The 18,549-nt window shown below is 43.8% G+C and overlaps 1 protein-coding gene across 1 annotated transcript in view; it reads left to right on the forward strand.

The window, feature by feature from the left end:
* Positions 1–18,549, forward strand: part of WDR41 (WD repeat domain 41) — a 624,116-nt gene that overhangs the window by 467,137 nt on the left and 138,430 nt on the right. Inside the window, exon 11 of the mRNA XM_086960751.1 lies at positions 10,606–10,694. Within this exon, the coding sequence (XP_086816877.1) occupies positions 10,606–10,694 (89 nt within the window). The remainder of the gene's footprint in view (positions 1–10,605; positions 10,695–18,549) is intronic.

Consider the following 18,549-nt stretch of genomic DNA (forward strand, 5'->3'; position numbering starts at 1 on the left):
TTGCTGTGGTTTGGGCCCTGAAGAAGCTGAGGCCATACTTGTTTGGCACTCACTTCAAGATTCAGACCGACCATAAGCCCCTCTTGTGGCTAAATCAGATGAAGGGTGAAAACCCCAAACTGCTTAGGTGGTCCATTTCCCTACAGGGGATGGACTTTACAGTGGAACATAGACCTGGTACTGATCATGGCAATGCCGATGGGCTCTCCAGATATTTCCACTTAGAACAAGAAGACTCACCTGGTCAAGGTTAGCTTATTGTTCCGACGTTTGGGGGGGGGGTCATGTAGGAGAGTAGGGTCTGCAATCCTATGATCACCCAGATTTTTTGCTTTTGTTTCACTGGTTTACGACTTTCTCTGGCTGTGGGCCTGCTAATCAGACCCACAGCCTGGCTGTTCTCTTTCTAAATTACGATATGTACCCTAGGTGCATTTACCAATTGGTACTGGGCCACCTTATCAGACCCCGTAACGCAGGGCATAGGTGTACCCAGGGCCGCCAGGGGCTGAAGCATGTATTATGCCACCCCTGGCTGGCCTCCTAAATTTGACACAACTGGCTGCACGACAGCTGGGGCGAAGACGTGTAACCACCCTTCGCTTTAGGTATAGTAGCTCTATATCTAACCATACAATGGACACCCGAGTTCCTATCAGTCACTCCTATGGCAGGCCTTAACGATCCTGAAGGCAGAGTGCGTGGGCTCGTGTGAGCTAGGTTCAGGCCCGAGCCGAGCCCGGTTGCAGCTTGCGGAATCAAGACCCAATAGATGTTCCATGATAACGCGTACCATATCGGTAACTCCGGTGTCGCGTTATCAAGGCATGTCGAGTAAGGTGTCATACGAATCGGGGTGCTGCCCTCTCACCAATTCTGGCGATGAGGTTAGCATTCCACCCTTCTAGAGGGACACGACATGTACGTAACTGTGAACCCCGGTTAAAGTTAACTAAAGCCTCAGCTCCACAAAATGGATGCTGCCACCACAGACACGAGTCTGACCTCCTGCTGCTGGGAGTCCTTCCAGCGAGGAGCGCTTGGACAAAGGGTTTCCTGTCAAGGGCGGTGTTCGCACCGTCCCAGACAGGGTTTGTGTATTCTGGGTAGGTAGGGCTTTGGCGAGAAGGTGACTGCGGAGTGGCACCCCGGTGCTCACTACGCATCTGCCGGTTAGAACCAGTTCCAGGGGCGACAGCCCTGGCCTGGGGAAAGTCCGGCAGGGGAGAGGGGTGTAACTACCCCCCTTCCTGGTCCCACCCTTAGGGCAGGACCTAGTCATGTACCCACCCCTTTCTTTAGAATAAAGACCGGAGCGGGGACCCTTCCAAATTAGATCATCTTTGATTCAAGAACTACTTTCTACGAAAGGACATTCAAGACTCTTCTCAAGATTTCTCCCTTGTGACTAAGGAGTAGTCACCCTGCATCAGCGGGCACCAACTAAGAACTCTGCGGTTTGCTGTAAGTCCTTCCTCAAGGAATCCGACGGCCCAGCTCGACGAGAACCGGCTTCCCTGGCACCTCTGACCTCTACCCACGTCATCAGCTCAGCTGTGATCTGTGGGTGCGACGAGACCTCGAGGGACCGGCCATCATCAGAACCTGCACGCTCTTAAAACCAGCACGACCATCGAGGTAACTCTCTGGTGAGTGCTCTGGGGTCCGAGAAGCCCCGACCCTGAGCCGCTCCAGCACCGAAGTGCAGTCTCCCAGCATCTCCACGATCTGCGTGGGGCCCTTCTGCTCGCTGCTCAGCACGTTGTCTGGTCACTAGCCGCTGGCTTGTGCCCTTCTGTGACGACATCCGAGAATCATCACTGCTGGTCTGGTTGCTCCAGACTGGCCCTGGCTTCCATCTTTGCGAGAAGCACCCCGGACCCTCCTGGTCCACTCAAGACGCCATCTTAGGCCCACCACGTGGCCCTGAGATCTGCCAAGGCTTGTTGCCCCATCCTGGGCCCAGCGACGCCGACAGCATCATCCTTCGTGGGACAGCTCGCACCTCCACCGTGGTCGCCGACAACGCCTCCTGGTCCGTGAGACTGCAGAGCCTAGCGTCGCCCACTCACCTGGTCGAGGTGACGGCCAACCGGTGCCTTCCTGGTACCCTCTGACTACTGGCTAGTAGTACGAACTTGGTCCCCTCTGCTTTCAGGTTTCATCAATCTCCGATCCAGGCTTGGATCTCTACGAACTATTCAGCACTGGTCGCCGGCCAGCAACTCCTTTTCTTCCGGCTCCTGGCTCGTCAGCGAAGACCCCGACGCCTGTAAGACTTGTGCAGCCGCAGCCCTCGTGGCTAGGTAACTCGGCATTTCGGTGCCTGCATAGCCTCCTTACTCTAGGGTCCTGAGTCCCTCGCTTCCGACTTGCCTTATCGGGTCCGCCCGAGACCTTAATCTTTCCGTGTCCTCGGACACTTGTTTTAATTGTGCACTTGAAGTATTTGCTAAAGAGATTTGGTTTGTGCTTAGTACCCTGTCCTCATAAAGAGTACAGGGCTGTTGTGATTCTTAATAAATATACTGTTTATTTTCATAACACTTGTGTGGTGTCCTTTCACTGGGTGTTCAAGGGGTACATGTGTGGTAAACAGCTGGCTTAACGCGCCCTCTCGAGTCTTTAGCCTTAGACTGCTCGTATCCACGCTACTAGGATAGCTGGTCTATAGGTTGACTTACAACCAAACACCATAAGGGTCGTTGGAACGATACATAGCGGTCGCTAGAATAGCGAACGTTGCATATCGGGCCAACTTCTCACAACGACCAAGTGATATGAAAATACTTGGGTGTGAACTACGAGGTCCAGCTCATGCTCAGCTACGTGTCTTAGGCTGCTCTCTGCTTGTTGGAAATCAAGTGCCTATATGATGATGCTGAAGAGGTCAACACGGGTTTGGCATCCATCCAGTATACCAGCAAGTTAAATCCAAACATCAAGATTCTTTTGGTTTTCATTTGTGAGGGGAAGCGAGTTCATGGAATTCATCCATGATGGTGGAGTTGTATCTGAAGGGCAGATAGATTACTCTTGAAGTGAAGGTACTGTTGAGTTTAGTGGTGCTGAAGGACACTAACTGTTAACAAGATTTGATTACTGTATCACGTAATCATTCCCTCCCATCTACCCACTTTGTTCCTCTGGATGATTTTGTGGTGCCATGGAGGAGATTGGCAAGGGTGGTGGCTGTCTTATCTTCAAAGCATGCATTCTGAAACAAATATTGTGATGGTTGGATTCTGACAGAAGGCTGTGATTGTCCACATTGCCCAGATTGGCAGAATATTTCTACAGCCAGGTTAGATAAAAACACTGAAAATGGGTGGCTATCAGCTGTAAAGTGTGTGCTCTGGTAGGACAAAAGCCTTACTTTTGTGAAATCAGGAGTATAAGTGTGTTGGGGATTTTAGAGCTGTATTGTTTATTGTTGTACTCAAAATTGGCAATATACATGCATAAACCCAGTGGTAGATTGCAGGAACAGAGTAAAAAGGTACCTAATACACGGTTAACATCAGTAAATACCTGCTGTCTAATAGAAGACTGAAGCCCTTGTGGGAGTAGAGGGTCCTGGTGGAATGACTCCTGACCCTACACTCTTCTCTTCCCTCCCCCATCGTGTTGGCTTTAAGTGTAGCTGAAGATGCTTAAAAGAATGTTATCCATTCAAAACAAAAGTCTTTGGATTGGCAGAAAGGTGTGGGCTAGAGATAGAGGAAAATTGGACAGTTGAGGAGCAGGGTTTACAGTGATGTGTATGGAAAAATGTCCAGAAATGTTAGCAGGCCCTGAGAGCATAATGTACACAAACAGACAGGCTCCCGATAAAGCAGTCAGTCATACAGGTCAATCTCAAGTTTGAGAAACTAATGAGTAGTAAGAAAGCTTCTCCAGAGATCTATCACACGTCTTCAAAATGGTTGGCTTGGTCACATTGTCTTTCTTACCCAGAAATGTCATTTCTTCACTATAGCAATCCACCCTCACCATATCCACCCACCCCCAAAATCCCACACTCACACATAACTATCATGTTTTTGCTCTAGTTCACTTTGCCAAACTTTGGTTTGATGTAATTCACATGAGTGCTACTGTGGAGTTGACAAAGATCTTACTCCATGGCGTTTGACCCTACAAATGAAAGAGAGAGAGGGAGACAGTTTTTGTTGACTTTGCGTCATTGCCACAGCCAAGTGATTGTGATTCAAGATCATCTTGGTCGTCTATACTTGTAACAGTGGCAAAAAAATATTAAGCAGGTTAATGTTGTATATGCGAATTGCCACACATAGCATTCCCTAAGAACACAGCCAAAGGTACGTCTGTAGAAAACATAGGAATCTTCCCACAGACTTCTTTCAGTCAACAGATTGTTGTTTGTTTCATAGAGCTTCTTTGTGAAAAACCATTAGTCTTGTCCTGCCACACAAATGCACTGCAGATGTAAACAAGCATTGGTAAATGCAATAGGTTTTGCCTATGTGATTAATAAAATGTTTTTTTGTTGTCAGTGTTAGCTTTGTGAGCAGTTGTGTAATAAAAGTTACTGAAACGCCATAAAGCCGTTGTGACTATTTTAATGAGAAAGGCAATATATTGTGCATTTACTGATGGTACTATAAAGCGGGGAGATTAGGTAAAGGGCGGAAGACTAAGAAAAAAACATGGCTCTGACAAGCATGCTTTTAATGTGTGCAGCCACGGGGAGATTAGGTGAAGGGCGTAGGACAAACCAAACAAGCATAACGTAAGCACTGTGCAGGTTAAAACCTAAACAAGAAAAAGAGAACGCAGAGCTTGCCAATACATAAACAACTGGAGATGTTGAAACAAAGGTGTGTGCACTAAATTTAAGACGAGGTGAGAAAGGGCGGAAAGTAAGCCCCTTTTAAGATTGACATTAAATACAATAGATTTCACAAGCACAGCACAAGTGCTGTGCAGACGAAACCTAAACAGTAGAAACACTGTTTACAAATGCGGGCACAGTAATAGCAGACAACAACTACAGGAGAGACTTGGATTGAAATATAGTGGTAAACCTGGAAAAACAAAACTTACAAATGCGGGCACAGTAATGACATACAGCAACTACAGGGTAGACCCAAGACCGAACAAAGGTTTGAGGCGGTTTGAAGATGTGGCTGTGCCTCTGTGCTGTGAGGATCAGCAGTGGGGTTGCTGCATGCTAGACCTTGGAAAAGGTCGAGGGCTACTCCATTACCATTAGATCAATATAACATTGTATCACAGGGTAATTGCCTTATAAAAGAAATCAAACAAGGAATGTACCTAAATTATGATATCGTAAGGTCTGTTAATAGTTATCCTTTTGTCATGTTTCATTTAATGGTATAGTCACTAAAACTTACTACAAACAGAGAATATATATATTTTGCAATGTCTGCATTTCATATATGCTAATTTAAAATAGTAATAGCAGCTCTATAAATATTCTTAATTAAAGAAATCTTTATACTAAGAAACAATATGTATCCAGAATTGAAATTGATGTAGCCAGCTCAAAAGCAAGTAGTGCCCGCATCATGAAAATAAACAAATAAAGCATACAGAGAACTCAGGAGATAGTAAAAGTCAAGAAATGAAAAAGCAGTATTTGCTCATATCCAATATGCAAACGCATGCAACTAACTAATGGGCATGTAAAATTAAACAAATATACAGAGGGTTCATAAAATTGAGCAAATACAAGGGCCGTATTCACATGTGTCCAATATATCAGCCAACTAAAGGGCAAGTGTCGCCCACATCATAAATTTAAACACAATAAATGGTAAGAAATCTGTAATTGCATATAAGTAGCGCCCGCATCTTAAGGTTAGGCAAAATGGTGAAGAGCCTCATTCACATGTGTACAATATCCAACCATGTGCAGCCAACTAAAGGGCTAGTGTTGTCCGCATTGTAAAGTTAAACAAACTAGATGGTGAAGTTGGTCTTAAACAAATGAAAGTGTCTCCTGCAGCGCCAGCTAAGCTGAAAAACCATCTAATGGGTTTGTAGTGCCCTCATCGTAAAGTTAAACTAAGTGGTGAGAAAAGCCATGATCAAATGCAGATAGTGCCCTCAGCGCCTGCATCGTGACATTAGACAAACAAAGCAGGGAGGAGCCACATTTACATATGTCAGATACCCCAACATATGCAGCCACCTCGAGGGTAAGTAGCACCTGCAACAGACATCTCGGTTTCATCACCCCAGTGCACTGCTATGCTCATAGAACGATTCCCAACTCACCTATCTCCATTGTTCAGTGACACCCAGAAAACAAGCGCTGTGTGAAGCCGTGGTTGAGGCACTCGAGGCAGCTTGTGTGACCATTGGCTGTTGGCGTGTGGAACTGTGTAATAGGCACGCACAGAGGAAGAGCCGATGCTCGGCGAAGAGGCGCCTGAATTCTACTACGCGTGAGTAGCGTCTTTGTTCAACAAGCAAGCCTTGGTAGAGACACTCAAGGCCGCTAGTGTGAGCATTGGCTGTTGGATTGCGGAACTGTGTGAAAGGCACACACGCAGGAAGAGCCGATGCTTGGCTCGGATTCGCCAAAATTGTACAATGCTGCATACGAGCATAAACATTAAAAAAGTTCCCAAAAAACTGCAGTAACTGATAATCGTGGCCAAAGTAGTGCCTTTGTTTAACAAACGCAGCACAAGCGCTGTGCAGGCAAAATCTTAAACAAAATTCCCACAGAGCGAATTAAAACACTATTTGGGCCATGGGAAACTGCTATGAGAAACACACAGAGAAGCAACAGGAAATAGTATACTTCAGCCAGCAGAAATAGAGAAAAAGTGAGTGGAAAGCACAGGAACCAATGAAAAGCAAGGGAGGGATGGAAGCCTCTTTTAATTTTACATTAAATACAATCGATTTTACAAGCAAAGCGCATGCACTGTGCAGGCAAATCCTAAAATGTGTGGGTACCTGGAAAACTTGAGATCTTTGTGATAACTGAATTAAAAGAAACAGCTTGGAATTACTAAATTCCCGCCAATTGACATTGCTATAATATGCTCTGTGTATACTTGTAATGTCAAATAATTACCTACATTCGTTATATTTTCTAAATCCCATCATGCATAGTATAATTGGCTAAAAAGTCTGGTTTGGCAGAAAGTTTAATAGTTACATGGCACCTCTTGGACCCTGAGAGGTAAGTTAAATCGGTTTTGGGCTTGGAGCTGCAAAAATAACATACATAGGTATTCACAGTAGAACACTTTCTAAACTGACAACTACTTTCAGGAAATTATGAAAGTATTGAGCTTTTCTAGAACACAGAGAAAAGAGTTATACCAATCTCCGCACAACTGATGTTGAAGGGTGGGATATTGTGCCTTTATCCACCCGACCCCAGCTGGTGTTTCTGATAACCCACACTATTTAGGAATTGTTGTAACTACAGGATAACTTCAAAAAACAACTCAGAAATCATGGCTGTCAATGGATTTCACATAACCTGACTCCTTCAGTAAGTAAGTCCTTACAGTTTAGTCAATAGTATTCTGGCTTTGCATTGTATGATTTGTAGTTTTACTTTGAACAGTTTGCACAAAATCCCCTGCACGCAAACTGTTGTTGGTTACAAAGCCAAGAATGGCTGAAGGTTGCAGCTGTTGTTTTGAATTCACCATCCAATCACATATATATTCTTCATGTGATGGCTTGAAGAATCAGCCTACACACGTGTCCTATCAGCCTGGGTCATCTAGCAGTGCTAGCATAGCTGCCAAATTCCCCACGTTCATGAGTGATGAACTGCTCCAGTCCAGTTGTTTTATTTTAATTATGGGACTTGTAGTTCTGCTTTATATTGTAATAATCAAGACTACAAGACCCTGAATTCAAAGAAAAATCTTGCACTGAAGCAGCATATCACGCATGGACCTTGGAAACTTGGCAGGGCTGTGACTGTGAGCCAGGCTACCCCAAATGGCAATCCGGAACTGATGTCAAGTCCCAGAATGCAAAGAAAAGTTGAGGGTTGGAAAAGCTACTCAAGCACCAAATTATGAAACTAGTTTTCTGTCAAGTCACCACATAATTTGGAAGCTCTGCTAAACATCCAAACTTCATGAGAGCCGAGGTCTCCCTATGGGGATAATTCATTGGAGCCTGCCTTTCTCATTGCATTTTGATTCTTTTAGTCGGCTACATTGTGAAAAATAAAGAGGCTACTGTCCAGTATTTGGTGAAAGGATCCTGAAATTTCATTGAGGCTTCTACCCTCGTGTATACACAGAGGTCTTGGGTAGAGATGCTGCATTGTGGGGGCCTACTCTATGCCACTACTGGTAGAATTGTGAATATAAAAACTACGAGTACCAGAATTCATATGAAAAACAGGAGTAGTTGAGCTACTCATGCCTATAGCGCAACACAGAATGTATCTGGCACTGAATATATGTATCAATCAATTAGTGGATCAACAGGCAAATGTCAGCTCACAGGCTCTTGACTCACCTCACCTGCCTCCAACCCATTGCGCACAGAGGAATGCTGCCATTTGTGAGATGGATTTCTGCATAACAACGGTACAGTGAAGGCCAGTCTTTGTGTCTCCACTCCAACAACACTGGGATATCAGTCCTGCCAGGTGCAGGGCCACGTGACACCCTGCCACCAATCTCAGCACGCCATTAGTAGTGGCAGGGGGAGCTTTAAAGAGTTTCCAAAGGGCCTGTTGAGCAGGTGTATCTCAATCCATGGTGAGCTCCTGGCAGACGAGAGAGGTGTTGGGAGAGGAGCTTAGGTGAGTGGGTACTCCTAACTCTGGAGGTTTGGGGGCCGTAGTCTAGCTGTGATAGTACAGTTATATACTTGTGACTACCTGCGAGGCAGCTTGTAAGTTTTGCCGTGGGCCATTACTTAACTGCCTAATAAATCAATGTTTTTAAAAAAAATTTGGTCTGGTCTTTAAAACAGTCATTGTTGATGGTTCTAAAGTTTTCTAGTATTTTATGAGAGGGGCCTCACATGTGGCCTGTGCTATGCCCCAATGTCCAGGATTTGGGGCCCCAATCCTAACTCTAACTGTAGCAAACACACGTGATGTACCACTTGCCTGAAGTCTAAATTAGCTTCCCCCTTTGGGAACAAGGCCCGGCTACAGGCTCTCCGAGTCCGCCCTCTGGTCCCCCCAAACAATTGGGTGACTTTTAATGACTGCGCACGGTACATGCAGATCTGTTAAGAGCAACCGAATAGAGTTTGATAAAAACCGTGGACTTAGCGCACAGAATGTTAACATTGTCCAAAAGAGCTAGAGGCCATTTTCTAAGTTAAAGATGGACTGGGGCCCTTCCGGATTTTGGTCCTTTTCGTGGCCATTATCTTGCGTCTCACATTGGAATTTACTATTTATGCGGCTGCTCTGCGGGTTATCAGATGTCCCCATTGAAATGTGGAGCATAGTTTCCAGTAGTTGGCATTTATGTTGCGAAGCGTGCCTTTTTAGAGTTGTGTCCTTGACTAAATCAATTCGAGTGGGACATGTGCACGCATTTCTTTCTCCGGTAGCACGTAAGTTTAACGTTTATTTGTGATTCACGATTTACATGCGTTGGGTGTCCTTAGCTATGGGTGATAACAACTGATAAGTGTTTCTGTGGGCTAAAAACAAGAGAACTAGCTGGACTGTTTCAATGTATTTTTGCTAATTAAACTTCTGAGGCTGGCCATGGCGCTTGCCCATAGAGACGGAAGGAAAGTAATTGGCAAACACATGAACCAAAGAAAAGCAAAGGATGGGATGTAAGCACCTTTTAATTTTATATTAAATTTCAAAAGCAAAGCACAAGCACTGTGCAGGGAAAACCTAAAAAAAAGCTAAGAGGTACGGAAGTATGGAGCATTTTCTGAAGTGAAAAAACTTTTGACTGATTCAAAAGCCCCTAACACATAAACACAGATTATAAAAAACAAAAAAAATTGTCAAAATAAAATATTATGACAGATATACTGTAGGTATAACACATTTATGTGCATGTTTGCTATCAGCTTTATTCCAGAACAGTGTTAAGAAAACAGAATAAACAGGCACTCTGACCCCCTCCTATTAACTCTGCTAACCCTGCAATTCCTGTGCATTAGGTATTCATTTTACAGTAGTGCAGTCTATCCTTTAGACAGATAACAGCAGCAACAACTACATTTTGCCATACAGAAATTGCCTGAATGGGCTAGGCATACCATTTTTCTACAGAGAAAAGATTGCCCAACTCTTGTCTCCGGGGTGCAGATTACAGCCCAACTGGTGCAGATTACATCATTTTACACACTACAGAAATCATGTTACCCTTTGTTGCTGCAGTTCTACCTTTGCACACCAGAGAGCAGACCATTTATACTGCCCCCTAACAGAAGGATGAAGAGGTAGAATATGATGAAATACAGTTTCTTTAACAGCGTGTTTCACTCTGCTGGCAGAGCAGTTGCTACAGCAAGCAGATGCTTTATAAACTCTTAAAATGTGCCATGCTTACTATGCGCTTTTTTTTCTTAGTCAGTTTGTGATTTCTTCAAATGTGTTTGCTGCCGTTTAGCTCTTGGATAATACTTTATTTGTTTTGACAGCCAGTTAATTTCATGTTCAGAAGATGGCAGTGTCCGCATTTGGGAGTTTCAAGAAAAGCCACAGTTAGCAGCGGAGTCTGTTCCAGCAGGTTTGTTTGGTTTTAAATAAATAAATGTGTTTTGAGGCCTCGTTAAGCGGTATTAAATATAAGCTATTATACACATTCAACCACAATGCAGTGCATGCTTTTTAGAAGTAAAACAAAAAATATTCTGTTATGGTTTAGTGAGGTATACTAAAGGTGGAATCGCACGCTTCCCAAACATTAACAAAGCTACTATGCCTGACATATAACTGGAAATATCTTCATTCACTGGTGAGTTTAGGCACTCAAAATAGTTTTCATACATGCACTTTGTCATTCATTCGTATCTTCATACATTATTCATCCACCCAAAGGCTCATACTTTTATTCATCCACTAACTAGCCCGCAATAAAAACACACAAAAGGTAAAAAAGCATATGCAAGATAAATTGAAAGACTAAAAGCAGAAAAAAAGGAAAAATACTGCTACTTAAATCTTGCTGGCACATAATATGCAATAAAAAAAAGGAAAAGGAAAATCAATGTAGCAGCGCACAACTATGTTGTAATGGTATTGTACATAGTGTGTCAAGTGCTAACGTGGCTACTATTTTTAGAAGCAACGTGTTGGCCTTCTTGGAAGGGTTGTCAATTTTCTTTTAGTCATGTATAGCACTGCGGCTTTTGTGGAGCATGGCTGAGAAAAAAAAACTCTGTGACGTGGTTAACGCATGTCCCATCATGGCAGTTATTTATTTTGCTTTCAACTATTCCTCACAGCAGTTGTGCTGCTGTACTACATTGCTGAAAAAGTCATTGTCAAAGCCAAATATCTCTAATATTTGTAAGTAAACAAAATGTCTCACAAGCGACCGGGCATGAGTTGTCCCAGGTGAGACCTAAAAACGGTTGCTGAATTAGAATAGATGTAAAGCTATTGTGTTAGATCGGCAGCTATGTGAAGTGGGTACTATGGTGTTAATATGAAAATATTTTAATACATGAATAAATTGTACATGACAAATAGGGTAATATAATTAAGTAATAAAACAAATAGTAAAGGTGAAACCTCCTATGAAATTAGTCCTTTTGATAGTTGTCTTAATTGAGAAGTGAGGGATGAGGTTGGGCATTTTGAGAGTGATCATAGATGAATCATCATTCCCATGGTTGTCTTATTTTAAAAAAATATTTTTCTAGGTATGCTTACACAAATGAGTGTAGTGTGTATGATGACTGTAGCTCCCTGCTACCAGCAGTACTGATCCCTACTGAGACTGAGGACATTATCATTGCTAGATGAGGTGAAAGATTTATATTAGTTTTCAAAAGGATGACTGTTTCATTGAACTCAAGAGCACATCTTCATGGAGCAGGAGAGCAAAATACACCACCTTGTTTGCAAAGCATTAATTTTTTCCCTATCTTATTGTTTATAACCTGTGCATATACACAAGCACAACCCCTCCATTCCAGTCAGAATTTAGCAATCCAGATATATTATTACGGAAAAATACAGTTAAAACTATATTCCTGCTATTTTCGCAGGTTAAACCTTTAAGTACTGATAGGACAAAAAATGTAGTATTATGCGAAGACGTCAAAAAAGAAAGCGCAAAGTTCAAATAATGTAACATGGTAAATCTGCGCAACTAACATCTGTGACAAAATAACACTATATGACTCGTTTCAGTGGAGAACATCCTTGATATTGGAGTGTTTGAACGTTTCATAAAATTACTAGAATATTCACTGCAATCGTTTTTTCCAGTTTGTCTCTACTGAACAGAAAGAGGTATACAAGATGTTTCTTCTGACCTACTTTAACATAGTGGAGAGAACTGTGCTCCCATTGTATGTAGTTTTCTTCCTCTCCACATCCAATTGGGACTAACCAATTGCAGATGGAGGAGAAGCCGATACTATATACATCAAAGAATAGTGTCCTAAAGAGTCTTGTGGTTGGAATGCATGCTATGCGTGATGTAACCAGCCCCTCAAGCATAGTTTTTGCTAAGTAAAATCACTAATTCAACTTTTCGTTTTTGGAAAATAGAAATACGTGCATATTTCTGTCTGTTTTTTATACGTTTGTTGGTTCTGCATCAATCATTTGAAATGCACTGTATAGTGACTGTCACATAGCCAAAACGGGACCCAGGATTTGCAAACATCAGAGATTGCTTTGTGGGATTTTCTTTTTTTTGTAATATATCCAAAGCAAACACAATTATTTATCCAAGAGGTAGACCTAGTGAGTGAAGTGTTTGTAGCCTATAACAGTTCTTTAACCCGTGGCAAAACAAGTATTGATCTCAAATTTTTTTCTGACTGCAACAATTTCCTGTTTTAACCCGTTGCCAGCGCTGAAAATATTCCGCGCTGGTGCGGAACGTTCCATTGTGCGAATGAGATTGGAACGTTCAGCGGACGTGCGCAGCACTAGCGAGGTAGTGCACGCGACGACCGCTGAACGTTCCCCGCACTTAAGGGGTTAAGGTTGAAGGTTACAATACGAAATTGGAAAAAAATCTGCAAAAATCTAAACATGTTACAACTAGAACTCTGATGAATTGTAATTTAATGTTGAAGTGTAAAGATCATATGGGGCCAGATGTGTATTTACCTATTTTGCAAAATTGGAAAGTTTACAACTGTAGGATAGGCTTTTCTTATGTTTAAATCTCATTTTGGGGTCGGTAAACTTTGACCAATTCTTAAAATGGGATTCTGAATAGTTATTAAATCTCCATTTGGGAGGGGTATGTTGTTGGTGTCCTTTCAAATTTTGCATGGTATCCTTTCTACAGTTTGTGACTGTAATTCCAGTTGCAAAACATTGGAAAGTTACAGACTTCCAAGTTGGGGTGGCAACCTATTTGCAAAAGGGATGGATTCCACTTTGGACCCCTGCCAGCACTTAGAGAAACTTTACAAAAAGAAACTTTATTATAATTTATTTTTTAAGCAGCCCTGTTTCATTTAAAGAAATCGGGCTGCTAAAAAAAAAGGTTTCTGTATTTAAAAGCAGTCACAGACATGATGGCCTGCTTGCTCCTTAAGAACACGATCCCTGTGATTGTATACAACCAGAGTGAGTCACAAGTTGCAGCCTCCCTAATGAATATTAATTAGGTATGTCAGATTGCGACCCACTCAGATTCAGAGTTTTACAAACTAATCTATTAATGCATCGGTCCAAAAGTTCTGGTCACCAGGTTTTGTGATCATTATCATTGGCCCTGAGTGAGCTGCAAAATTATTGAGATACCTTGAGAGATAAACAGCATTTCAGAACATCCTCATCACCAGTATAATCTTTAATTGTTCCTGCCTTACTAATTGAAATAGAAATAGGGTGAACCCTTCCCTCCAACTCATTAGAGACACTGTTCTACATTATAGGATCCTCACTGCCATAAATGTCAAAAAAATTCCCACTAGCGTGACCTTAACAATTCTGCTATTTCTCTTCGTAGATGTATATCAATGGAGGTAGAATTTTCCAAAAACATCCCAAATACATGCCACTTCCATATAATAAAGCAGGTAGCATGTACTGAATTTTCCTCTCTCTAAGATAACATTCTCCCAGAAAGGACTCCAGAGAATAAAGATCCAGAAAGAAAATGCAACACTAACATCACCTCTGCTCCAGACACTCCTGATGGTCAGATGAGAAGCAGTAAATGTCAAGACCTATCTCGGCACCAACATGTTTGCCATAGAGGATGCATCTTAGATGTGAGGAAAGAGACACTTGCAGATACCATAGAAATCAAGACCATTGAGACCTTGCTGCTAACTTTGTCATAAACATCAGTAAGAATGCCACTTTTGAGGCGATCTACGTCGAGAAGTACCTGGTTGACTTTGAGATATACACCATCAGCAAAATTGACCCCAAGGCATGTTTCTGTCACTCCTCTATCATGATCTCCTTCTGGAAAATTATTTCTCTCATTTAGCCAGCTAAGAATCTCAGAATGACTGTTTCAGCCTCTGATCCTCTCCAAGAATCATTACCATCTCTTGACATTCTACCACAGTCTGTAATGATACAGAGGAGTACATCTATATCACCACCTTAATACATTCCTATTCCTGTCAATCCAGCTGTGCAAGCTTGCTAGCTTTTTCATAATTCACCAGAAAAGCTATGCAGAAGACCACAAACCTGGTCTGCACCACCACCAAATTCTCCTACATCTCATACCTCTTCTGGGTCTTATTTCACCCACACTCCAGCTCCTCCACCAATTTCACCACTGCACACCTCACCCATGGATGATATAACCACATTCCATGATGTGCTTATTGGAGGGGCCAATAAGCTCAGAATACAATTAAAAGTCCCTCATACTTCTGTTGTTGGTTATAGTAGATACTTTAGAGCACAGATCCACTTTGAGACTTATTTTACCTCCGGTACCAGGTAATGCTTTCTGTAGATTTTTCCAGAAACACAGAGGTCAGTTTTCTGGCACCCCCTGGCACCAAGGACTTAGACAATGTACCAACTTGAATCAGAAAATCAGCTTTACTGCAACCATTCCACAACTTAATGAGCTATATTAGTAAGATGTTTTTTACGAAACGATCAATCACATGACACATTACAAGGTTTGTTAGAGGAATCCTAAACACTCTTTCTGATGGATAGATCTGCCAGTGGATTCCTCACCTTGTGAATATCCCCCTGCGTCAGCAACGTTTGGAAAATTCTTTTGTAGCACGCCGGCGTGGAGGACGTCACAGGAGCACGGCATAGCGCGCGACTCCGACTGACATCACCGACTCCTTATAAGGCCTACGTCGGCGTGATGACGTCAGTTCCCTTTTTTCCGCGTCATCGACGCTAACGGTTTCTTGCGATCTTCTGTGTTACGGATAGTTACTTTGTTACTATTGTGAACTTTTGTTCTGTATCTGCATGGTTTTGCTGTCTTCCGTCGAGATGTCAACGAAGAAGACAGGTTTTAAGCCATGCGACTCATGTGGGAGGATGATGTCCATCACCGATCCTCATCAAGAATGTCTATGGTGTCTGGGTTCGGATCACGATATCAAGGGTTGTCGATCTTGTTCAAAAATGAACCCAAAGGCTCTTCGGGAATGGGAGGCGAAACTTCTAGTTGCCAAAATGAAGGGTAAGGACGCCAAGAGGACTTCGAGGTCAAGATCGAGACGTTCGAGGTCGAGGTCCCGATCGAGGTCGGCGTCGAAGTCAGCTTCGGGTCATGCTTCTGGTTCATCTAAAAAGAATCACAAGAGAAAGAAGCACAGTTCGAGACACCTTTCCGGCAGGGAGTCGGATTCGAAAAAGAAGTCATCTTCTCAAAGACATCATTAGGACATGATTTCATCCCTCTCCAGTTCGTACTCCTGAAGGTGAGGCTTCACCTTTACAGTCTCTGGAGCCTACACCGGCTCCGGTATCGAATCCGTCTCCGGATCTGTATCATTCTTCGGTGCATGATGAAGGAGAAGAAGTTCCTCAGGGATTGACGACTCAGGTACGATGTCCCGAAGAACAAGAGGAACAGGAGGAGTCGAATCCGGTGCAGCCTCCTTGGGAGCAGCAGGTAGGCTCTTACCCTCAGTTTCCTGGTCCTGGTCAGGACCCATCGCATTTTCTAAACGCTATGTATAGCGTTTATGCGAGAGCAATGTTCCCCTCTGGTGCACCTGCTGGTCCCATGGGTCCATTGCCTTATAATCTGGGTGTGCCTCAGGCATATGCTCCTTTCCTGCCGTTAATGCCGACGCCGACTCCACCATGACATCTCTCGGTGCCACTGAGGTCATCGACTGCGTACATGGCTTCACCGGCTCTGGAGCGACCTCATGATCAACTCGAAGTTCGACGCCGGTTCCAGCTTGTCATTCGAAGGCGGCTCCGACTCTTCATTCGACGCAGGCTCCGGCTCCATCACCGACGTCGGTTCAAATGGAGTGGTCGAGGCGTAGAGCGCAGCGCCTTTCGGAGGAAAGAAATTTTGGAGAAGCTGAGATTGACGAGGGTGAGCTTCAGGATCAGGAGGATTATTTTGAAGAGTTGCATGATGCAAGTGGACTGGAACATTTTCACCAGAATGGGAGTTGCCCACAGTATCTGATGCTCCTTCAAGGGATGTGGTGCCTTACCATGTGGTAATTAAGAAGGCTGCGGAGCTCTTGAATTTGACTTTACCATCTGTGGAGTACAAGTGTAACATCCTTACTGAAGTTCTCCATTCTCCTTCCTCGGTGGTTGAGCCAACTCTTCCATTTACTGAGGCTCTTACTGATCTCATATTGGAGGTATGGAGTTGACCACTTACTGCTCTTGCAGTGTCAAAGACAGTATCAAGGCTTTATAGAGTGGTGCCTGGAGATCCAGAATTCTTGTCCACTTATCCTTTGCCAGAGAGTTTGGTGGTTCAGGCTGCTTGCTCGAAAAGATCTGCAGGTGCTTTTCCCCAGGTTCCTGGATATAAAGACTCTAAGAAGCAGGACCAGAATGCTAAGAAGGTGTTTTGGTCCGGCAGTATGGCCCTAAAGTCTACTAATGCTACTTGTCTGCTAGGCAGATATGTCCATGCTTTGATGGATACAGTGAAACCGCTATCGCCTAAGCTTCCTGAGGAGGATAGAAAGAACTTTAATGAAGTAATATCTGACACGCAGGCGGGTGCTCGGCAGGTCATACAAAGTGGTATGGACACAGCAGATTCAGTGGCTAGGATCATGGGGTCTTCGGTCGCCACTAGAAGAGCTGCTTGGCTAAAGACTTTCGAGTTTTCTGCGGATGTTCAGGCTGCTCTGATGGATTTGCCTTTCAATGGTTCTGGCCTTTTCGGAAAGAAAGCTGATGCTGCTTTGGAAAGGTTTAAGGATAGCACAGCGACGGCAAGATCTTTTGGTTTGCAGACTAGAGGCTCTGTCTCCAAAAGGTACAAGGGTTTTGGAAGGTCTACTTTTCGTTCCTTTAAGCAAACCCAGCAGCAACAGCAACAACAGAATCCTTTGTACAGGTCCTACAGAGGCAGACAAAGGGGTCGTTCTCGTGGACGCCAAGCCTCCTCCTCCTCCACTTCCTCCTCTACTACCCACCCCCCACCTACAACAGCAAAACAGCCCTAGATCCGCCATTCCGGATCATGCGGGTCCTGTGGGGAGTCAGCTTACTTATTTTCTATGGGATTGGGAATCGGTTACTTCAGATCTTTGGGTTCTCAATCTCGTAGAGAATGGGTATGCTCTTCCCTTTCGGGAATTTCCCTCAAATTACCCTCCTTGCTAAGGTTTTTGCTCGGAGGACCACCTGTTGCTCCTTCAGGAAGAAGTGAAGGCACTGTTCAAAAAGGGTGCAATTGAGGTGGTTCTGGAGCAGGAAAGGGGTCAGGGGTGCTACTCCTGGTATTTATTGATTCCCAAAAAGGATGGCAGACTTTGTCCAATCCTGGGTCTCAGCATCTTGAACTTTTACCTAAAGCAGGAAAAGTTCAAGATGCTCACCCTTGCGCAGGTTCTTCAAGCGCTGATGGAAGAAGACTGGATGGGGTCGATTGACTTGCGGGATGCTTATTTCCATATACCCATTCTGAAGTCGCACAGGAAGTATCTCCGCTTCACGGTGGGATCGCAGCACTACCAGTTTGCGGTTCTACCATTTGGTCTTACTACTGCGCCTCAAGTCTTCACCAAGGTGATGGCTGTGGTGGCTGCACATCTCAGAAGGTCAGGGATTCCAGTATTCCCTTATCTGGACGATGGGCTGATCAAAGCACAATCTCCGGAGGTAGTGCTCCATCATCTGCAAGAGACAACTCAGTTGTTGCACAGGTTGGGTTTTTCGATAAATGTACCCAAATCTCACCTGGTGCCCTCCCAGCACAACCTGTTCATAGGTGCGGTACTGGACACAACTGTGTG

The sequence above is a fragment of the Lissotriton vulgaris genome, chromosome 3_1, assembly GCF_964263255.1.
Source record: "Lissotriton vulgaris chromosome 3_1, aLisVul1.2, whole genome shotgun sequence".
Lineage (NCBI taxonomy): Eukaryota > Metazoa > Chordata > Amphibia > Caudata > Salamandridae > Lissotriton > Lissotriton vulgaris.